This window comes from Octopus sinensis, linkage group LG24, assembly GCF_006345805.1.
Source record: "Octopus sinensis linkage group LG24, ASM634580v1, whole genome shotgun sequence".
Taxonomy (NCBI): Eukaryota; Metazoa; Mollusca; class Cephalopoda; order Octopoda; family Octopodidae; genus Octopus; species Octopus sinensis.
Window position 1 is genome coordinate 18,493,415 of NC_043020.1, and position 22,249 is coordinate 18,515,663.

Here is a 22,249-nt window from a genome sequence, read left to right on the forward strand (position 1 = left end):
TAGCACAATTGTTTTGGCTACTACTGCACTACTTCTCAGTGATTGGGGAACGATGTAATTGCATCAGATGCATCTCACGGTGCAAAGGAGCATCATCAGGTGATGTAATAGACTTTGAAGTGATAAGATTTACATTTCACTGTAAGCTAGATGATGTTGTTATTATGATGTGTTGTTAGTAGTTCACACACACACACACACATACATGATGGGCTTCTTTCAGTTTCTGTTTACCAAATCCACTCACAAGGCTTTGGTGAGCCTGGGGCTATTGTAGAAGATACTTGCCTGAGGTGCCATGCAGTGGAACTGAACCTGGAGCCACATGGTTGGGAGACAAACTTCTTAACATACAGCCATGCCTGTTTTGTGCATTGTAGAAGTATAACCAATTTATTGCACATGGAGTTTAATTACAAAATCTTGTCTGGACCCCTGTTGAGAAGCACTGATCATCATCATCATCAAAGTGAAGGGCGTTAAATGAGATTGAGATAATTTCAAGTTGTTGGAGAAGGTGTAGCTTGTAAAGCCTGCTTGATAATCCTTCTCTGCCTAGTTTCTTTATTTTCTCTGTGGTATTGAAAAATAATTCAACTCTAATTGGAAATTTTAATTGTCATAACTTCTGTTTGCTGAAAAATCTACTTGCATCATATATACCATACAACATCAGCACTCGTCTAAAACCAGTACAGTGGGATATCTTTTATCTTTTCCTTGTTTCAGTCATTAGACTGTGGCCATGCTGGGGGCACCACCTTGAGGAATTTTAGTTGAACTAATCAACCCCATTACTTGTTTTCTTTTTAAGCCTGGTACTTATTCCATTGGTGTCTTTGCTGAACCGCTTAGTTATGGGGATGTAATCACACCAACACTGGTTGTCAAGCAGTGGTGGGGGAAAAACACACTCACACGCACATATATTTGATGGTCTTCTTTCAGTTTTTGTTAACAAATCCACTCATGTTTTGGTTGGCCTGAGGCTATAATAGAAGACACTTGCTCAAGTTGCCATGCAGTGGGAGTGAACCCAGAACTATGTGGTTGGGAAGCAAACTTCTTACTACACAGCCATGCCCACTGAGAGGAAAAATTCAACTAAACTAGCATCAACCCACCGTGTTTCATTTGACTGACCAAAGCCTTCTTTATAAAGTAATTTCTATAACAATCTTAATCCTCTTTGAAACTACAATGATTATATTGTGTCTCGGGTATAACTATTTTGGCAAATGAATTCATTGAATCAATGGGGAATATCACCAGATGCTGACAACAAACAACTGTCAATGGCCAGGACCAACCAGTTTAGTTAGAAAACTACTTCTATTATCTGTAGTCATGGCATGTGCAAGTGTTTCAGCCAGTGAAAGACCAATGTAACTAAAAGCCAGGCTAGACAATCATGCCACATCATACTCATTGGGACATGTGTAAATATATTTAATCATATTTTCACCTCATTGAAATCAAAGGTTCCTTCCTATGGTTTTCCTTCCCATTGGCGTATATGTTACTTTATTTTACCCAATTAATTTCTGGACAATTTACTAAATTTCATTTGCTTTAAACTTTTTACATTGAAAACAGTCGTCCTTCTTTTGAAAGCCAGTTTATGACCTTATTTTGTGGATCTATTTATTTCTTTCTCTGATGCCCTTCAGAAAGGTATGGCAGCCTCTTGGTTTACCATTCTCCTGCATAGCAAAGCTAACTCTTGATCACGCTTTCAAAAATCATTGTTATTTGGAAATTGAAAAACATAGCAGATTCCTAGCTGATGGACAGCAATTTTATTTTATTTTTTCTACTACAGGTATTAAACTATTGTCTTAAAAATAACCCACCTCACCCTTTTATGCTAAATCAAGATGGTACAGATTAAAGTGTATTGTTTTAGGGGTGCTATCACTTGGAAAGGCTGAAGTAATCAAAAGCTTATATTAAACTGCAGCTTCATAGCAGTTGGTTATTGGAACAACATCTTCAAAATACAGGATCAAGAATCCAATTAAGCTTTGAAACTTTACCTGACTTTCAACCTTGTTTTCCTGCTCTAACACCACCCAGGCTTATTTACTAACACCTTATATCTCTTTTCTCTACAAAACAAACACGTTGGTCATGTAAATATAAATAATAAATATAGTTTGAACATTTTTATTGTGAAATTGTTAAATGGGATTTATTGCTGAACACTGAGTTATAAATTATTGAAATTTTTCCTTCTCTCTCTTTTTTAGTATCAAGCCAGTTTATGGCGCACAACACCCACCACGTATTGAACGACCTATCAGGTATGTATACAAATTGAGTTGTTTATTTTCACGAGAAGCTGATTTGTTTTTATAATGAATGACATTACTGCCTTTTCTTTTTTTTTTTAAATCTTTTCAAAGAAAATACTTTAGTTGCATATGAATAGGGTCCAAATAAATTGGTTTTTAGAAAACCTTTGATAGTATATATCCTTTGATATTTACTTTATCACCATCATCATTCTTTAACATCTGTTTTCCATGCTGACAATGTTTGACCAGAACTAGTAAGCAAGAGTGCTTCACCAGGCTCCAGTCTGATTTAGCTTGGGTTCTACGACTGGATGCCCTTCCTTACACCAACCACTTAAGTGTGTGCTGGGTGCTTTTAACATGGCACTGGTACTTAACTTCATTTGAAAACATGTCTTTACCAGGACAGGATGTATTCGTATGAGATTACAGGTATACTGTTCTATCAAAGGATTTCTAAAAAGCGATGGAGAAAGTCAATTACATTTACCCCAGTGTGTAACTAGTACTTTTTTTATTGACCCCAAAAGGATGAAGGCAAAGTCGACTCTGGCAGAATTTGAACTCAGAATGTAAGGATGGACGAAATGCCGCTAAGCATGTTGCCTGGCATGCTAACGACTCTGCTAGCTCACTACCTTAATAGTAATAATAATGATGATGGTTTCAATTTTGGCACAAATTTATTGATCCCCATAGGATGAAAGGCTAAGTTGATTCTGGTAGCATTTGAACAGACAAAATGCCACCAAGCATTTTGCCCTACACACAATTCTGCCATCTCACTGCTTTAAGATGATAATAATCAGACAGTGACTCTCATGGCTTTTGATCTTAATTGATTGGAAGTGTTATCATGTACATTGTTTTGTCTTGGTATGAAAGATGGACTACAGCAAACATTCTGCTCAATACCACTAGTTTGTCAGTTGTTTGACCGTAACCAGTTGAGCATGTCCCTTGGTGGCTGATGATATGTGCATCTCTGATCATGAGCAGATGTAGTGGGGGAGCATCATAGCCATGTATTGAGAGGAATTCTTTGGGATTTGGAGAAAACACTTCTGGAAACATTGGTGTTTTGTTCGACATCCTTAACTCTTATTCAGAGACCTTTTGAGCGGGATGGGCTACTCGAGCTGAAGAAAATTTTGAGCTACACCTGCAAGGTCATGCACTTGAAATGAGATCACCATGTCATGCACACATGGTTGTGATGCATGTTCCTGGTGTACTCTTATCAGAGGGGTAGTCATGATGGGTATACTGGGCTTCATATATTTTACCCCAGTGTCACTTCGATGACATACACTGCCCTCTCACTCAGTAGTAGTAATAATAATGATGCTTTCAAATTTTGGCACAAGGCCAGCAATGTCAGGGGAGGGATAGGTTGATTATTTTCACTGGTTTCTGTTATTGGGGAATAGTCATGTTGGGCAAGGAATTCAGGGGTTTAGATGATCATACAAACCCATTATTTATTTTTAAGGAGGGTACATCTTCTATGGCCTCTTTATAAAATTGCTAAGTTATGAAACATATGTGTAAACACACATGTGGCTGAGAATCTGCTTTTCAATCACATGGTCTCCAGTTCAGTCCCATCACATAACACCTTGGTTGAGTGTCTTTTATTGTAGCCCCAGGCTGGTCAGTGCCTGGTAAGCATATTTGTTAGTTGGAAACTGTAGAAAGCATGTGTGTGTGTATTTACGCACCTATGGAAACAACGCTGAATGACAAAGAGTGAACTTTTTTTTAAATTCCGTGTCAGTGAACTGCCTCCTAATTCTGCTCTTTTGAAGATGTGTGGAATAATCTTGGGGAAAAAATCACTTTGAAGTTGGTACCCCAGCATGGCCATAGTCTAATGCCTGAAACAAATAAAGATACTTCTGGGCTAGACAATACAAGATCACATCAGAAGTGACTGTTAGATTGACAGATATGTATTTCACTGTTTTTGCAGCTTTGCAGTGTATTTTTATCACTTCCAAAACATCAGATCAACTAGTCTGGAGTATAAAGGGAGAAGCATAGAGTTTTTTTCATTCTAGATCTGCTTCCATTGTATAATTCAAATTTTGTACAAACCACAACTATTTAAGTAAAGAGCCAAAATAATTACAAGAAGTGCAAAGTTTCAAAATAATCCTTTCCGCTATAGACACAAGGCCTGCAATTTTGGGTGGGGGCAGGCTAGTTGATTACATTGACCTCAGTGCTTGACTGGTCCTCACTTCATTGACTCTGAAAGGATAAAAGGCAAAGTTGACCTCAGCAGAATTTGAACCCAGAATGTAAAGATAGGAAATGCCTCTAAACATTTTGTCTGGCGTGCTAACGATTCATAGCAATCAGTGATAAAATTTGTATGTTCTGGCTTCTTTAATCTTGAATGGTGAGAAACATTTGAGAACCATGTACTTTATATAATTAAATGAAAGCTTCTTAATTGTGAAAGTTTTGGTTAAATAATAAACTATCAGTACTAACTCAATATGTTAATAGTAACTTAACTATCGTGTTTTTGTACAGATGGAGTCTCTGAGTAATTTACCTCAGCAATTTGTTGCTTATGTTTAGTTTGTCCACTAAGTTGATTTATTGATTCAGTCTCCCCCTGCCCCACTACACACGTATGATCTTTTATCCGGATAATAAACCAGTAACTGAATTGTTTAAATTACAGTATTGATAGATAAATATCTACAACTGAAAGGTTCTCAAGAAGTTTTGATTTAATTATACAAAGTTAATGTTTTTCATTATTCTCGGCTGATGAAACCAGAATGTACAAGTTCTGTCACTGATTACTAAGCAAATTAGAAAATACTCTTTTTATGGTTATTTTGAAATTTTTGCTCTTCCCGTAATTATGTTGATTGTTTATATGGACAGTTATGGTTTATACAAAATCATGTACAATAATACATTATATATTACTCAGTAGAAATACAGGTTGTATGCAAAATGAAATTAGTTATACATCCATTGCAAATATGTTTATATTGTGTAGTTACATAGCAACAAGATTTGTTTGAGGTGTTGGTGACTATAACAGCTTATAGTGGAAAATGCAATTAATATATGTGCACACGAGCAAAGCTACATAGTAACGGGAATTTCTTTCTAATATTAGTGGTTATGGTTGTTAAGTAGTGCAAAAATATATCCAAATACTCACCATACCTGTTCTATATTTAAGAGATGAGGAATTATGTACATTATTTACATTAGACAGATATTTGTCCTCATCTTGTTTGTTGTTAACACAATGTTTCGGCTGATATACCCTCAAGCCTTCATCTGGTGTCTTGGGGAAATTTCGAACCTGGGTTCTCATTCCTAAGCTGAAACATTGTGTTAACAACGAATAAAATGAGGACAAATATCCGTCAAATGTAAATAATGCTCACCATACCTGTTGGTATTGTAGTTAATTGTACAAAATGTATTCAAGTACTTGACCACATCATCAATATCATTGTTGTATTAACATAGACTTTTTCATGCATAAGGAGTAGACAACCATCCTATATATAGGAGTGGCTGTGTGGTAAGTAGCTTGCTTACCAACCACATGGTTCCGGGTTCAGTCCCACTGCGTGGCACCTTAGGCAAGTGTCTTCTACTATAGCCTTGGGTCGACCAAAGCCATGTTAGTGGATTTGGTAGATGGAAACTGAAAGAAGCCTGTATTATATGTTATGTATGTTTGTGTGTGTGTTTGTCCCCCCAACATCGCTTGACAACTAATGCTTGTGCGTTTATGTCCCTGTAACTTAGTGGTTTGGCAAAAGAGACCGATAGAATAAGTACTAGGCTTACAAAGAATAAGTTCTGGGGCCGATTTGCTCGACTAAAGGCGGTGCCACAGTCAAATGACTGAAACAAGTAAAAGAAAAAATGAAAGTAAAAGATATATACATATATATATATATATATATATATATATGGCAGATATATTAGTAGTGCAAAATACATCCAAATACTACCCCATATGTGTATTTATTAGTTGTACAAAATGTACTCAGATTCTCACCATGTACATAATTATTATAGTTGGGGTTATAAAATACATTCAGCTCCCATATAGGTATAGAAAATTTTTATTCTAGTTATTCATTTGTTAACCATTTGGTGGATATTCAGTTAAATAATTCTACCAGTTATATAACTGAATGAGTGTTGGGATAAGCCTCAAATTTCATACGTGTCTCTTCTATATAATATTTCAATGTGTATTGCCATCTGTTTCAAAAGTGATGTCTTTGTTTTGGTTTTTTTGTCTTTATTTTTCTCCAAATAAAACTTATTGATTGACATGATAGAGATCAATATTTACACAGGTGAAAAAGAATTAGTATTTTGTATCTAACAGCATTATGTAACTGTTTTGATTACTAGTTGCCTAAGACTGCCCCTGGTTCCGTGATTTTAAACTTACTGTTTTAAAAGTAATCTGAAACTTTCCATTGAAATTTCTGTGTTAATTTATGGTTCATACTCAGTTTGATAATGACAATGTTCTTTTACCAAAATTCTTCATTATTTTCAAAATTAATTGTAACAAAAGCATGGAAGACAGACATTAAACGATGATGATGAAAAGCTATGCATTTCAGTAGAAATTTAGTAACAAAAAAAGGGTTAATGTAATTCCGACATTATATACACAAGAAATTTAACATGTGTATGTCTCAAAGGAGAGAGTGTCGTGGAGTTCAGTTACATCCAACAAACACTAAAGTTTTTCCCAAAATCCAGGGTTTTTATAACTGCTCAACTTGACTTAAAAGAATCGAAATCCATTACAAATATTCTTTACGTATCTTTTTAGAATCCTTATTTGAGCAGTTATATTAACCAATGGAAAAAACGAAAATAATTACTCTTCGGCAATACGATATTACGTCATATTGCCGATTCGCACTTTATTTCAAAAATGGCTACTTGTTACATGTATGACAAAAAGAGAGTTTTCTATATGGTTGCTTGACCTGCTTGTAATAAGTTGAAGCTCTATCAAATGACACTTAGAAAATGAAGCTACACAATGTTGTCATGGGTCCATAAAAAGGAATATCAGATGTTTTAGCTCTGCCTATTTAGTGTCACTGATTCAATGCTGACTTATTTGTCATTAGCCATTTTAATGTTTCTCTCCCATCCATTCTCCCTGCTTATGTGTATGAACATATTTCTTTTTTATCTGTATGTGTACATTTTTATGCATGCACACCTGTGTGTTTGTGTGAATGCATATGCTTGCCTCCAGTACCAGAAAGTAGTCACCAAATCAGGTTCTGTGTCCAGTCAGCCATGCCAAATCACCAGCAGCCAAACAGCCATGCCCAATTGTCTCGTTCTGTACAAAAATGACAGGATGGTTATGGCTGGAACGTCTTTAACAATAGTTCTAACCAGTCAATGCCTACTTGTATCAGATGAAATGCTTATTCACTAAAGAGACTTGAAAAAACTTGTGTCATTGTTATTGCAGTTGAATTCTTCTTCTTCAAATGTTTACAACAGAGACGCTGTTCACAATTTTGTGGCAGGAAACTCTGGTTCTTTTTAGTTTTGGTAGCTCATCAATTTCTTGATATGTGTCTCTGCCAGTAACATCAATATAACTGAGTGGTTGTCTTTCTCTATTAGACATCTCCAAGATAAGACATCTAAGGTCTTGTAGTTCACTACAATAGCAGTCAGTAGCCAGTAAAGCCTAGCTTGTATTGAGCAATAGTAGTAGAGGTAGATTGAGTAAGTCCCATAAATCTCTGCATTGGTCTTATATTTATGCCATGAGATGTTTTGGGGTCTTCATGAGAAACCTTGTACCTGCACCAGTTGAATTAGTTCAACTGCAATGAGAGTCACCAATAATGAAAAGTAGACATTCAGTTGTTAAATCATAACTGCTTGGTGTGTCCATGTCTCCTTCAATCTGAATCACTTGTTAGACCTTCAGACAGCACGCAGAAGAGGACCAGCCAACTGATTGGTGTAAAGTCACTCACAGACACATTCAAGCTTCTGGTTCATGGCCCACAGCCATGTTGTTTTTTTGTCTCTCTGACTTTTCTTCTGATTATAAATGGGTTTGTTTGCTCCTTGGGGGTTGTCTTGGCTTATGCTACCTTGTCTCAAGTACTTCCATCCCACTTATTTCTTCATTTACCTATCATCCTTAAGTTGTACACCCACCCCAGCTTTGTACTAACCATTAGGTTTTAGTCCTCCCTTCACAGAACATCAGCTCTCTGGAATTCCTTTCTCATTCATGCCTTTCCTGCAGGTGTTGATCTACAATGGTTCAAGAGGTTTAAAGATGGTTTGCAAAAGCCCTTCTTACAGACCCAGCAAATCATAAGATAGAAGCTTAATTCTGCTCCACTATCTAGATTTTTCTTTTCCTTTTTTTTTTTTTTTTTGGTTTTATATTTTTATTTCTGCTGTGATCAGTTTTATCAATATTTCCATGTTTGAAAAATAAACACCAGTAAATTTGTCCTTCTCTCCAACATCCTTCCCACCTTCCTTGGTATCCCCCCCCTCTTCTATGATTGGTCAAGTACTTTAGTAAGAAATTATTATCGAACAAAAATGTCTTGCAGTATTGACTTATAAGCCTTTACATTTTGTGTTCAAATCCTGCGAAGGTCAACTCAGACTTTCATCCTTCTGAGGTTTATGAGACAGAGTAGCAGCCAAGTACTGGGGTTGATGTGATAAGCTAGACCCCTCCCTATCTTAATTGCTGTCCTTATGCCTCCTAAATGAGAAACAATTACTAATATAATTAACTCCCTCCCACTAAATTTGTAGCCTATGTTAGAAAATATTATTATTTAATAGCAGATACTAAGGTGATGAGCTGACAGAATCGTTACTAGCTTAGCGGCATTTCGTCCATCTTTAAATTCTGAGTTCAAATTCTGCTGAAGTCGACTTTACTTTTCATCCTTTTGGGGTCAGTGAAATAAATATTACTTGAGTACTGGGCTTTATGTAATCGATTTCTCTCTCTCCGAAATTGCTGGCCTTGTGCCAAAATTTGATATCATTTGATAGCATGGCCTAGTGGTTAGAGCAGCGGACTCGCGGTCGAGGGATCGCGGGTTCGAATCTCAGACCGGGCAATGTGTGTGTTTATGAGCGAAACACCTAAACTCCACGCGGCTCTGGCAGAAGGTAATGGCAAACTTCTGCTAACTCTTTTGTCACAACTTTCTCCCACTCTTTCCTCCTTCAAACTTTGCTTTTCATACATTTATTCAAACCCAAAAGAATTCCTCTGAGCACACTGCAAATCTGTGGTCCTTAGCAGAGTACTTGCTGAATCTGTCTGAAATGTGATGGCAAACAGGTCAGTTTCAAAACATTGATGTCCACATCACAAAAGCAATGTTTGAAGGGAATAGTAGTCATTTGATTTCTAGATAGGTGCAGGAGTGGCTGTGTGGTAAGTAGCTTGCTAACCAACCACATGGTTCCAGGTTCAGTCCCACTGCGTGGCATCTTGGGCAATGTCTTTTGCTATAGCCCCGGGCCGACCAATGCCTTGTGAGTGGATTTGGTAGACAGAAACTGAAAGAAGCCTGTCGTATATATGTATATTTATATATATATGTATGTGTGTGTATGTTTGTGTGTCTGTGTTTGTCCCCCTAGCATTGCTTGGCAACCGATGCTAGTGTGTTTACGTCCCCGTCAATTAGCGGTTCGGCAAAAGAGACCGATAGAATAAGTACTGGGCTTACAAAGAATAAGTCCTGGGGTCGATTTGCTCGACTAAAGGCGGTGCTCCAGCATGGCCGCAGTCAAATGACTGAAACAAGTAAAAGTAAGTAATAGAAGTAAATAGGAAATAACACTTAAAAATACACAAAAAGTAATGGGAAGTAAATAAAATAATAAATTAGTTTAACTAATTACACCATATGAAACAAGCATAATTTATTATCAGCCAATATATCACCCTACTTTCCATAGTCTAGATTGCATTTGAAGCAGTCAACTTGTCAGCTGTCAGTGATTCTGAAGTTTGATATTTTGTCAACGGTTCTTTGTAACAAGGTGTTCTTCATATCAGTGGTTCTCAACTGGAGTCCTTATGGCCCTTGGGGGTCTGTATGGTGCTTGGGGGTCCACATAAGATTTTGTCATTAAAATATGAATTTTAATAATTGGCTATACTTCTACAATACACAAAATATTTTTTTTTATCTTTTACTTGTTTCAGTCCTTAGACTGTGGACATGCTGGGGCACTGCCTTGAAGAATTTTTAGTCGAATGAATCAACCCCAGTACTTATTTTTTTTATAGCCTGATACTTATTCTGTTGGTTTCTTTTGCTGAACTGCTAAAGGGATATAAACACACCAGCACCTGTTAAGTGGAAGTGGGGGTACAAATACTGACACACACACATGCACACGAGAGGCTTCTTTCAGTTTCCGTTTACCAAATCTACTCATAAGGCTTTGGTCAGCTTGAGGCTGTAGTAGAACACTTGCCCAAGGTGCCACACGAGGGACTGAAACTGGCACTATGTGATTGGGAAGCAAACTTAATTCCTAACAATATTTAATTATAAAAGTATAATAGGATTTTTTAAACATGGAATGACCATGAGGGCCCACCTGAGTTAAAGAGGAATCAGAGGGGTCCACTCACAAGGCTTTGGTTGGCTTGAGGCTGTAGTTGAAGGCACTTGCGTAAGGTGCCATGCAATGAGAATGAACCTGGAACCATGTGGTTGGGAAGCAAGCTTCTTACCACCCAGCCATGCCTGCACCTGTAACTTTGCATTTTTATAGGTTGGTATGTTGCCCCTATATAAATGCTTTTCTACCTCTGGGAAGAAGTGATCCCTTTTAGTCTGGCCTCTATGTTTTGACCTGTCCATCACGGGAGGCCCTACAAGGAGTTTGTGATCTGCTGGCATAGTTCTTAGGGACAGTGAGGCACACAAGCCACCATGCTACAACAAGGACTGGAATTTATGATGGAACTGCTTATACTATATTGACAGGGCTGGTGTTAGGAAGTGCAGGTCCCAATTAGAGAATTGTAGTTGGAGCCCTCTACTCTACAAAAGCTGAAGATTGATGTTTTAAGCTTCATGTAGTATACCAGTCCCAGCCAAAGAATGTTGAGGGCTTGAGGCTCAACCATTAGCCACAATGATATATTAAAAATTCATCATAGCATCCTTCAGTTGTGTGTGTGGGGCCCTCTCTTGATGCAGGGCCCAGTTTAAACGTGTCTATCTAATTGGTTTAATTGTTTGTGTGTGCAGGGCCAGCACTAGGAAGTGCTGGGCCCAATTAGAGAATTGTCAGTAGGGCCTTCTTCTCTACAAAAGCTAAAGATTGATGTTTTATGCTTCATGTAGTACACCAGTCCCAGCAAAAAAGTGTTGAAATTTTGAAGCTCTACCATTAGCCACAATGATGTACTAAAAGTTTATCATAGCATCCTCTTCTTGAGCGTGTGCATGAGACCTTCACTTGGCTCTCTCTTGTGCATGAGGTCCTCTACTTTGAACAAATTTAATTGGCTTATAACCAGCTCTGACTATGTACCAATTAGTACTACTCAAAGTTTATGTCACTAAAATTACTGGTACCTTATTGTATTCAGCAGTCAAGTTCTTTAACAGAACATCAATGAAGTTACTCTGCTTGGAGAATGTAAATAGTGAAAAGGGAACTCTTCTAGTATCTCATAGTAAGAAGAAATAGTCAGCATTTTAGGAAGGACTCTTAGTTCTCAATTATACTATATTCTTACTGGTTTCAGTCTTTTTACTATGACCTTGCTGGTACACTGTCTTCTGGGATTTTAGTTTATATTGATCTTTGTGATTAATTTGATGTTTGTTTTATTGGTCTTTATTGGTTGGTATAAAGTGGCCTAACTTGGCGCTTATGCACCACATTAGTATTTTCATCAGATACAACTACACACATACACACACACACATGCATGTGCACATGCATCTGAAAAGTGTTTTACAGTTTCTGTTTTCAAAATTTCATTCACAAAGCACAGGTTTTTCAACCACATGGTCCCAGACCAACCAAAACCTTACAAGTGAATTTGGTAGACAGAAATGTAATGTCTGTTTTCCATGCAGGCCTGGGTTGGATGGCTTGGCAGGAACTGGCAGGGCCAGGGTCCACACCAGGTTCCATAGTCTGTCTTGTCTTGGTTTCCATAGCTGGATGCCCCTCCTAACACCAACAACTTCACAGAGTGTACTGGGTGCTTTTTATGTGTCACCAGTACCCACATCAATGCTTTTTATGTAGCATCTTGGTTTTAGGATCTCAATTGTAGTGGGCAGGTCTTCTTGCTATAGCAATGTGCCTCATATCTCTTTCTCTCTTACTTGTTTCAGTCATTTGACTGGCCATGCTGGAGCACTGTTTTTAATCGAGCAACTCGACCCAGGACTTATTCTTTGTAAGCCCAGTACTTATTCTGTCGGTCTCTTTTGCCGAACTGCTAAGTGATGGGGACATAAACACACCAGCATCAGTTGTCAAGCGATGTTGGATGGGACAAACATACACGCACACACACATATATATATATATACATATATACAACGGGCTTCTTTCAGTTTCCGTCTACCAAATCCACTCATAAGGCTTTGGTTGGCCCAAGGCTATAGTAGAAGACACTTGCCCAAGGTGCCACACTATGGGAATGAACCCGGAACCATGTGGTTGGTAAACAAGCTACTTACCACACAGCCACTCCTGCGCCTATGTCATACATATGTGTCATATATATGTATATGTACACCGTTCCAACTTCTCTTTCATCAGCTTTATTGTGTCTCATTTTCCACTTGTCAAATCACACCAGACATTACCCAATTCTGCTTTTCTAGAACTGTAACTCTCAGCAAGTCTCTCTTTTCCCCACATTCCCCCTACTGGTAGTAATCTGTATAAGATCAAGTTATCAGTCTGGGATGTCTTCTATGGATATCTGACACTCCCTCTTTAACCTGGTTTAAATTTTATAAAACAAATGCACTTTTTTGAAAATTGGCTCTGATATATTTGGATATGGAATAAAAATGAATCAAAGTAGACACTGAATTTATAAATCCTTCTCCCTGCATATATATATCCATACACCTGCACATCATATGAATGCCTCTATATACATATACATGAAACATAATTTCTGCAATATACTTAAAACTACTCTAATTTTACTTATTTTATTTTCTATATGTTTCCAACCTTTTCCAATATTGGTTTCAAATTTAGGCACAAGGCCAGCAATTTTGGGGAAGGAGCTAAGTCAATTAGATCAACTCCAGTGCTCAGCTGGTACTTATTTTATTGATCCTAAAAGGATAAGAGATGAAGTCGACCATGGCTGAATTTGAACTCAGAACATAGACAGACAAAATGCCACTAAGAATTTTGCCCAGCTTGCTAATCATTCTGTCAGCTTGCTGCCCTAACCTTTCCCAATATTATTGTTTGTCCTAAGTTGTTTTGTCTTTAGTATTTATATTCCTCCCCCGCTCTCTCTCACACTATCTGTGAGTGTGTGTTTTTGTGTGTGTGTCACTGAGCTGACTGTTATTACAAGGGAGATAATAATGTCTTCATGATAGGTGTGATTTGGATTTGAAATTAAGGAAAGGAAGATTCATAGAATATAAACATTCCGTTTTTCTTTATTGTTTTTTTTAGTTTGTTTATTAAAAATTTCATAAAATTTCTGGTCAGTGGTAATCATGTATAACACTATTTAATTTTTTTGTCATTTTTATTTTATCAGAAACCTTTTTTTTTTTTAGAAACACACACACACCCATCCATCCATGCCTACTTCTTGTTAATACTTTTTATATTTTGCCTCTCTTGTTTTCCTAATTTAGTAACCCAGGAACACCAAAGAAAGATGACAAGCTAAAAAACAAGACGAAGGACTCCTTCCGGGACTTTGAAAATGAGACATCAGATGCTTGGGACGATGGCGATGATGATCTAATATTGATGGCCACTGTTCAAATGTCCTTAAAGGATGTCCAGTCGACTGCACGTGCTGTACTTGACAATCACAGTAAACAGTTTCAAGCTCTTAACGGTACCTCACAGGGATCTCCAGTCAAATCCCCATCAGGTTGGTGCTTCTGCACAATTTTTGCTTTTAGACCAATTTTATTTATAGTTTTAGACTAATTTTATTAATAGATCAATTATGTGTATGTATCAGGTCATCCCATAAGTTCTGTCCGATTTTACCTTTTTTAAAATTGAATGGAATTTAATAGTATTTTAGAATGTCTAATGGAATTAAAAATTATTTTTATGCATTTGTGTACATTTAAACTAATTAAATATTATTTTACAGAATAAGGGAATTAAAATTTCTTTGATTAAAACCCTTTCTAACATGGAAGTATCCAAAGTGCATTTGAGGCACATAATGCTTTATGAGTACAAAAAAAGGAAACTCTGCAGCCGAAGCGACTCGAAACATACACTCAGTTTATGGGAAAGAATGCTTGAATGAAAGAACTTGCAGAAGATGGTTTGCAAAATTCAGAAATGGAGATTTCAGCCTTGAAGATGAAGATCGAACAGGACGTCCAGTTGAGTTTGATGATAAGCTCCTTGAGGGATTACTTGAAGAAAATCCTGCATTATCAGTTGAAAAATTAGCAATAAAGCTTAGTTCAAACCATACAATTGTTCATCGTCATCTTCAACAACTTGGAAAGGTTCCTAAACTTTGAAAATGGGTGCCTCATGAATTGTCTGAAAGCAACCACAAATCCCAAGTTGACATCTGCTCTTCTCTCCATTCTCGCGAACTCATTTCACCCTTTTTGGATAGACTTGTGACTGGTGACAAAAAATGCTGATAGGAAATGTTTTCATTTATTAACTTGATCAGCTCAGGCTGGGAATGAACTCATGTCTTTATTTTTGGCTTTTGTTTAGATTTCTGTATCTTTCTTAAATAATTTTGTTTCTTTCATTTGATTTGATTTCTCTTCTTTTCTTTCCCACAGGATGTCACATGACTGCAATTCCGTCAGCCATTTCTTTAGGTGCTGGACCGGGTGTAGGTGTGCGTCTCAACAGTCACTGGCAGCCTCCTAGAATTACGCCTTTGCGGTTTGGTCAGCCATCAGTGCCAGATCGAGAATCTGCTAAATTAGAAAAATTTCACACTTTACTAACATCACTAACATCATCAAATGCAGGTTTAGGTGAGAAGGATTCTCAAATTAATATTCACTTTATTATTATCATTGCTGTTTTTATTATTTTGTTTTGTTTTTCTGCAGTTTGATGTTAACCCCAGGTTATCCCTGATAGGGCAGATCTGTCTATGATTAAAAAATGTTCTATTTATCACAATCTGGTCTTTCTTTTGAGATACAGTGTATGTCTATGATTACATTATCCAGTGTGTCTTTTTCAGACAGTGTGTATTGTTTGATTACATTAACTAGTGTCTTTCAGACACAGTGTGTATGCTATGATTACATTAACCAGTGAGCCCTTTGAGTCATTCTGTATGTCTATGATTACATTAACCTGTGAGCCCAATGGTTTCCCTTCATGGCAGAATTAATAGTCAAGACTATTTAAGCATTGTATCTGATCAAATGCATCTTGTGGTTGTGGAACTGTTTCCGGAGGGAACCACAATCTTTCAGGATGACAATGCACCAATTCACACAGCTAAAGTTTGTTACTGGATGGCATGAGGAACATTCTAGTGAAGTTTATCTGGCCACCACAGTCCCCAGATCTCAATATTATTGAACATTTATGGTGCATTTTAGAAAAACAAGTAAGGTGTTGATATCCTCCACCATCATCACTATAAGAACTGGAGACTGTTTTAGCTGAAGAATGGACAAAAATTCCTTTGGAAACAATTCAAACTTTCTGAGTCCATACTTCGTAGAATTCAAGCTGTAATTTCTGCCAAAGGCAGCCCTATCCCATATTAAAATAAATTTATTTAAAATTTTAAGGCATTTCCATTATTTTGTCCAACCCCTGTATATATATATTAAAGGGTATCTAAGAGATAGTACCATGCTATTTCTAGCATGGTGGTATCTCTTAGATACTCTTATTTATAATTTTGATAATTATTATAACCTATAAGATTTTTTCTTTCCATGCTGCCACTTCATTTGATTGCTATTTAAAATAAAGCTCTTATCCTTATTTATATAGAAATTATATATATATATATATATATCAGGCTCCAGTCTGATTTGGCAGTGCTGTAGAAACACTGCCAGATCAGACTGGAGCCTGGTGCAGCCTTCTGGCTTCCCAGATCCCCGGTCGAACCGTCCAACCCATGCTAGCATGGAGAACGGATGTTAAACGACGATGATGATGATATATATATATATATATACACATACACACCCACACATGAGCATTTTTTTTTAGTTTCTGTTTACCAAATTTCCCCCTTGTTGAAAAGCGTTCTTCTAAATTACACAACTAGGAATGTAATCAGTGTTTTGTAAAGTGGTTTGTAACTGGAAGCCAAACATAGAATCCAAGCCAGAAGTGAAATGCGACTAAGATGTGGTTCTCCAGCCCAGCTAGTGACCACTACCTCCTGAATAAGTGCCAACTCCAACCTTGGCAACCCATCCAACCCAGTACCTGTATGGAAAATGGATATGAAATGACTAAGATGAGTGATATACCTTATGTGTGTGTGTATATATCTTGACTTTGTGCCTGTGATATAAATCACTCTGATTCTGACTGTACATATATATTTTTTCTTTTGTTACTTAGAAAAATTACGTAAACTCAGTTGGTCTGGCATCCCAAAATCAGTGAGACCCACAGCATGGAAAATTTTATCTGTAAGTGAAACTTTGCATTCTTTTTCTTTATAAAGCATTATTAATATGAGGTGATGACAAGTGACTGAGACTTTTGGTGAGTTGCTCTGCTTGAGAAGATACATCAAGCTAAGTGAAATTGTAGTCAGGGTCAGTGCCAGTGACACACGAAAGGTACCCATGCTGGTGAGACATAAAAGGCACTCAGTACACTCTATGGAGTGGCTGGCATTAGGGAGAGCATCCAGCTATAGAAACCAAGTCAAAACAGACTGGAACCTGGTGCAGCTCTCTGGTTTGCCAGTTCCAGTCAAACTGTCTAACCCATGCTAGCATGGAAAATGGATGCTCAATGATGATGGTGATGATGTGTGGCTTGCTTCCCAATCATGTGAGAGGTGGATCTGGTCAGTTTTAACATAAAACAAGAATATATAAATATATGTGTACATAAAACAAATAGAATATTTGGGCCAGATATGGATGGATTAATAATAATAATAATAATAATAATAATTGTGTACAGTGCTCAGGTGCACTACAACTCATCGAAAGTGTATATATAATCAGGTGTAGTTTCGACGGATTTCGGAAAGCATGAGGGCCTTAAAGGATGCAGTGTCATGGCAGTCAACAACTGACGCAGGCAGTTTATTCCATGCTTCAGCAACTCTGAGTGTGAAGAAATGTTTCCGAAAGTCATGGGAGCTGTGTTGTTTTCTGACTTTGTGGGCATGTCCACGTGTGTTAGACACATGGAGATCAAAAAGGTGTTCAGTGTTGTTATTGGTGAGGTGGTTGACAACTTTGTGGGTGCTTACCAAGTCCGTCGCCAGACGCCGGAGCTTCAGTGAATCCATGCCCAGGGAAACAAGGCGCTCAGAATATGGTAGGTGTCTGATGGAGGGTATGCGTTTGGTTGCACGTCTCTGAACAGATTCCAGGAGGTCAATGTTCTGAGCAAGATAGGGGTTCCAAACTGATGATGCGAATTCCAAGTGTGGTCGTACCATAGCTGTATACAGTTTTAAATAGATGGCTGGAGAGCGGCTAACAAAAGTCTTGCTGAGTGATGCCAAGACACCCTCGGCCTTCTTGACAATTTTAGAGATATGCTTTGTCCAACGCAAATCACTGCTGACAGTGATGCCTAGGTCACGCTCGCAAGAGGATTTCTTGATATCAGTGTTGTGGAGGGAGTATGTGGACGCAGGTTTTTTTCTCCCAAAATGCATGGTGGTACACTTGTCCACAGCCAGTTTCAGTTGCCAGTCTGTGATCCATTGCTGCATTGTGTCCAGGTCTGATTGCAGGAAAGAGCTGTAGACAACAGGATCTGTCCTCTTGATTTCAAGGTACAGCTTGATGTTGTCTGCATATTTTAATACTGTGGCATTCTTTAAATTTGCATCTATGTCATTAATGTATGCCACAAACAAGAGGGGACCAAGGACAGATCCCTGTGGTACACCCGATGACATCTCATATGGTGTAGAATGCTGTCCTAGAACTGTGACTACCTCCTTTCGGTTGAGAATGAAGGACTTCAACCAGTTAAAAAGGTCATCCCTCACACCCATTGCAGAGAGTTTCACCATAAGCCTTTTGTGTGGCACAGAGTTGAAAGCCTTAGCAAAGTCAAGGTAGACAACATCCACCCATGAGCCACTGTCAGTGATCTGAGTAATGTCCTCAAGGAACTCGACAAGCTGATCACTGCAGCTGGAGTTAGGGACAAATCCATATTGTGAGGGTCGGATGAGACTGTGTGAGCTCCAGAAGTTCCAAAGTGTTTCTCTGACACACGATTCCATCAGTTTTGCAATACAGCTAGTGAGACTGACTGGGCGATAGTTGACAGGTGATGTGCGGTCGCCCTTCTTGAACAGAGGAATGACACTGGCAGTTTTCCACTGTTCCGGAGTAGCACCATTGTTGAGACAGTACTGGAAGAAAGTAGAGAGCTGGTGTAAAAGGAAGTACCTGCCACGTTTGAGAAGCAGGTATGTAACTCCATCAAGACCAGGGGAGGCATAGTTGCGCTTATTTTGAAGGTGACGTCGATTAAATGGTTAAGAGTACATGTGTCTGTAAAATACCCAGTCACTTATATGTTAGTTCAGGGGCAGAATTAAGTTGATTAAACAACTGAATCCTCAATGTTGAAACCATCTTCAACTAAAGTTGAAATAAAAATGTCTTAATACTTGAGAAGAGTTGTTGTTAATAAGATAATTTTCCAACTTACAGTGCATCATATCATCATCATCATCATCATTTAGCGTCCGTTTTCCATGCTAGCATGGGTTGGACGGTTCTACTGGGGTCTGTGAAGCCAGAAGGCTTCATGAGGCCCAGTCAAATCTGGCAGTGTTTCTACGGCTGGATGCCCTTCCTAACGCCAACCACTCCGTGAGTGTAGTGGGTGCTTTTTATGTGCCACCCGCACTGGTGCCAGACAGAGCTGGCAAACGGCCACGAACGGATGGTGCTTTTTATGTGCCACCGGCACGAGGGCCAGGCGAGGCTGGCAACGGACACGAAACGGGGCGGTGCTGGCAACGGTCGTGAAACGGAAAGTTCTCTTACATGCCACCGGCACTGGTAACACATCTGCAATTTCCATTGATCGATTTCCATTGATCGATTTCGATTCTGATCCTCACTTGCCTCAATGGGTCTTCACAAGCAGAGTTTCGACATGCCACCGGCACTGGTAGCACATCCGCAATTTCCATTGATCGATTTCGATTCTGATCCTCACTTGCCTCAACACGTCTTCACAAGTAGAGTTTTGTGTCCCAAGAAGGGAAGGTATGCATACGTAGGCTGGCTCCATCCCATGTAGAAGGCCACGGGTTGTGGACTCACTTGTCCTGCCGGGTCTTCTCGCGCACAGCACACTTCCAGAGGTCTCGGTCTCTAGTCATTTCCTCAGTGAGACCTAAAGTTCGAAGGTCGTGCTTCACCACCTCGTCCCAGGTTTTCCTGGGTCTGCCTCTTCCACAGGTTCCCTCAACCGCTAGGGTGTGGCACTTTTTCACACAACTATCTTCATCCATTCTCACCACATGACCATACCAGCGCAAACGTCTCTCTTGCACACCACAACTGATGCTTCTTAGGTCCAGCTTTTCTCTCAAGGTACTTACACTCTGCCGAGTGTGAGTACCGGCATTACACATCCATCGGAGCATACTGGCTTCATTTCTAGCGAGCTTACGCATATCCTCAGCAGTCACGGCCCATGTTTCACTGCCATGTAGCATGGCTGTTCGTACACACGCATCATACAGTCTGCCTTTCACTCTGTGCGAGAGGCCTTTTGTCACCAGCAGAGGTAAGAGCTCTCTGAACTTTGCCCAAGCTATTCTTACTCTAGCAGTTACACTTTCAGCACACCCGCCCCCGCTGCTGACTTGGTCACCTAGGTAACGGAAACTATCAACTATTTCTAGTTTTTCTCCCTGGAAAGTGACGGAAGTTGGTCTCAGAGCATTTTCAGTGTTTATTGTTCCTGAGCATCTGCCACATACAAAAGCCATCTTCCTAGTTAGCCTTCCTTTGACATTGCTGCATCTCTTATGTGTCCATAGCTTACACTTGGTGCATCTTATAGAGTTTCTACCTACATCTTTTCTACAGATCGAGCAGGGCCATCTACCTGAAGGTGTTTGTGATTTGTCTACCTTCCTACTGATTACGACTTTGGTTTTAGCTAGATTGACTCTGAGGCCCTTCGATTCTAATCCTTGTTTCCACACCTGAAACTTCTCCTCCAGTTCTGATAGCGACTCAGCAATTAGAGCAAGGTCATCAGCATAGAGGAGCTCCCAAGGGCATCCTGTCTTGAATTCCTCCGTTATTGCCTGGAGGACTATGATAAATAGGAGGGGGCTGAGTACTGAGCCTTGGTGGACCCCTACCTCTACCCGGAATTCTTCACTGTACTCATTTCCAACCCTCACCCTACTAGCGGCGTCCCTATACATGGCCCGCACAGCTCTCACTACCATTCATCTATCCCTAGTTTTCTCATTGCCCACCAGATAAGGGATCGGGGGACCCTGTCGAAGGCTTTCTCCATGTCAACAAAAGCCAGGTACAGGGGCTTATCTTTGGCTAGTATTTCTCCTGCAGCTGCCTTACCAGGAATATAGCATCAGTAGTACTTTTCCCTGGCACAAACCCAAACTGCATCTCATCTAAACTAACTCTCTCTCTAATTAGTTGGGCTATGACCCTCTCCGTAACCTTCATCACCTGGTCCAACAGCTTGACAATATTTATGTCTACACTGTTTCTAGCAATTTCATCAGAAATTGTCAATTTCTAACTGTCTTCTTTATACTTCTAGTGGATAAAGAACCTCAGTATCGATGAAAACTGTAAAGAAGCTCGTGTGTGTCTGTGGATGGATATGTGTGTTTTTTGCCTCGATACCACCTCAGTAATGGTGACATTATATCCCACGTAAACACATGCAAACTGCCCTTCCTCTTGATCATATATGCATGATTTTCTTTTTTTGTTCTTCAGGGTTATCTTCCTGTAGACTGTGATCGGAGGCAACCCACTTTAGAACGTAAGCGGAAGGAATATTTCAGTTTTGTTGAACAGTATTATGGGACACGACATCAAGTTGAACATCAAGATACATTTCGACAGGTCAGTTTCAGTTTACAAAATAAACTCCACAAAGAAAGGAAAGCTTGAAAATTATATAGTTATATGTTTTAGTGAAAAATGTGTGTAAAATAGTGGCTTTTCTGTATTGAACAGTCACAATCATATCTCTAGCACTACAGATATGTGATTAGATTAAGGTGGCGAGCTGGCAGAAACTTTAACACACCGGGCGAAATGCTTAGCAGTATTTCGTCTGCCGCTATGTTTTGAGTTCAAATTCCGCTGAGGTTGACTTTGCCTTTCATCCTTTCGGGGTCGATTAAATAAGTACCTATTTCTTTATTACCCATAAGGGGCTAAACATAGAGGAGACAAACAAGGACAGATATAGGTATTAAGTCGATTACATCGACCCCAGTGCGTAACTGGTGCTTA

General features: G+C 38.9%; 1 protein-coding gene across 4 annotated transcripts in view; it reads left to right on the forward strand.

Moving 5' to 3' along the window:
- LOC115223819 (TBC1 domain family member 22B) overlaps positions 1-22,249 on the forward strand; it is an 89,666-nt gene that overhangs the window by 44,535 nt on the left and 22,882 nt on the right. For all 4 annotated transcript variants that reach the window (XM_036512752.1, XM_029794495.2, XM_029794494.2 and 1 more), the window contains 5 exons: positions 2,250-2,303; positions 14,225-14,469; positions 15,365-15,565; positions 17,136-17,206; positions 21,725-21,853. In XM_036512752.1, coding sequence (XP_036368645.1) covers positions 2,250-2,303; positions 14,225-14,469; positions 15,365-15,565; positions 17,136-17,206; positions 21,725-21,853 — 700 coding nt within the window. The remainder of the gene's footprint in view (positions 1-2,249; positions 2,304-14,224; positions 14,470-15,364; positions 15,566-17,135; positions 17,207-21,724; positions 21,854-22,249) is intronic.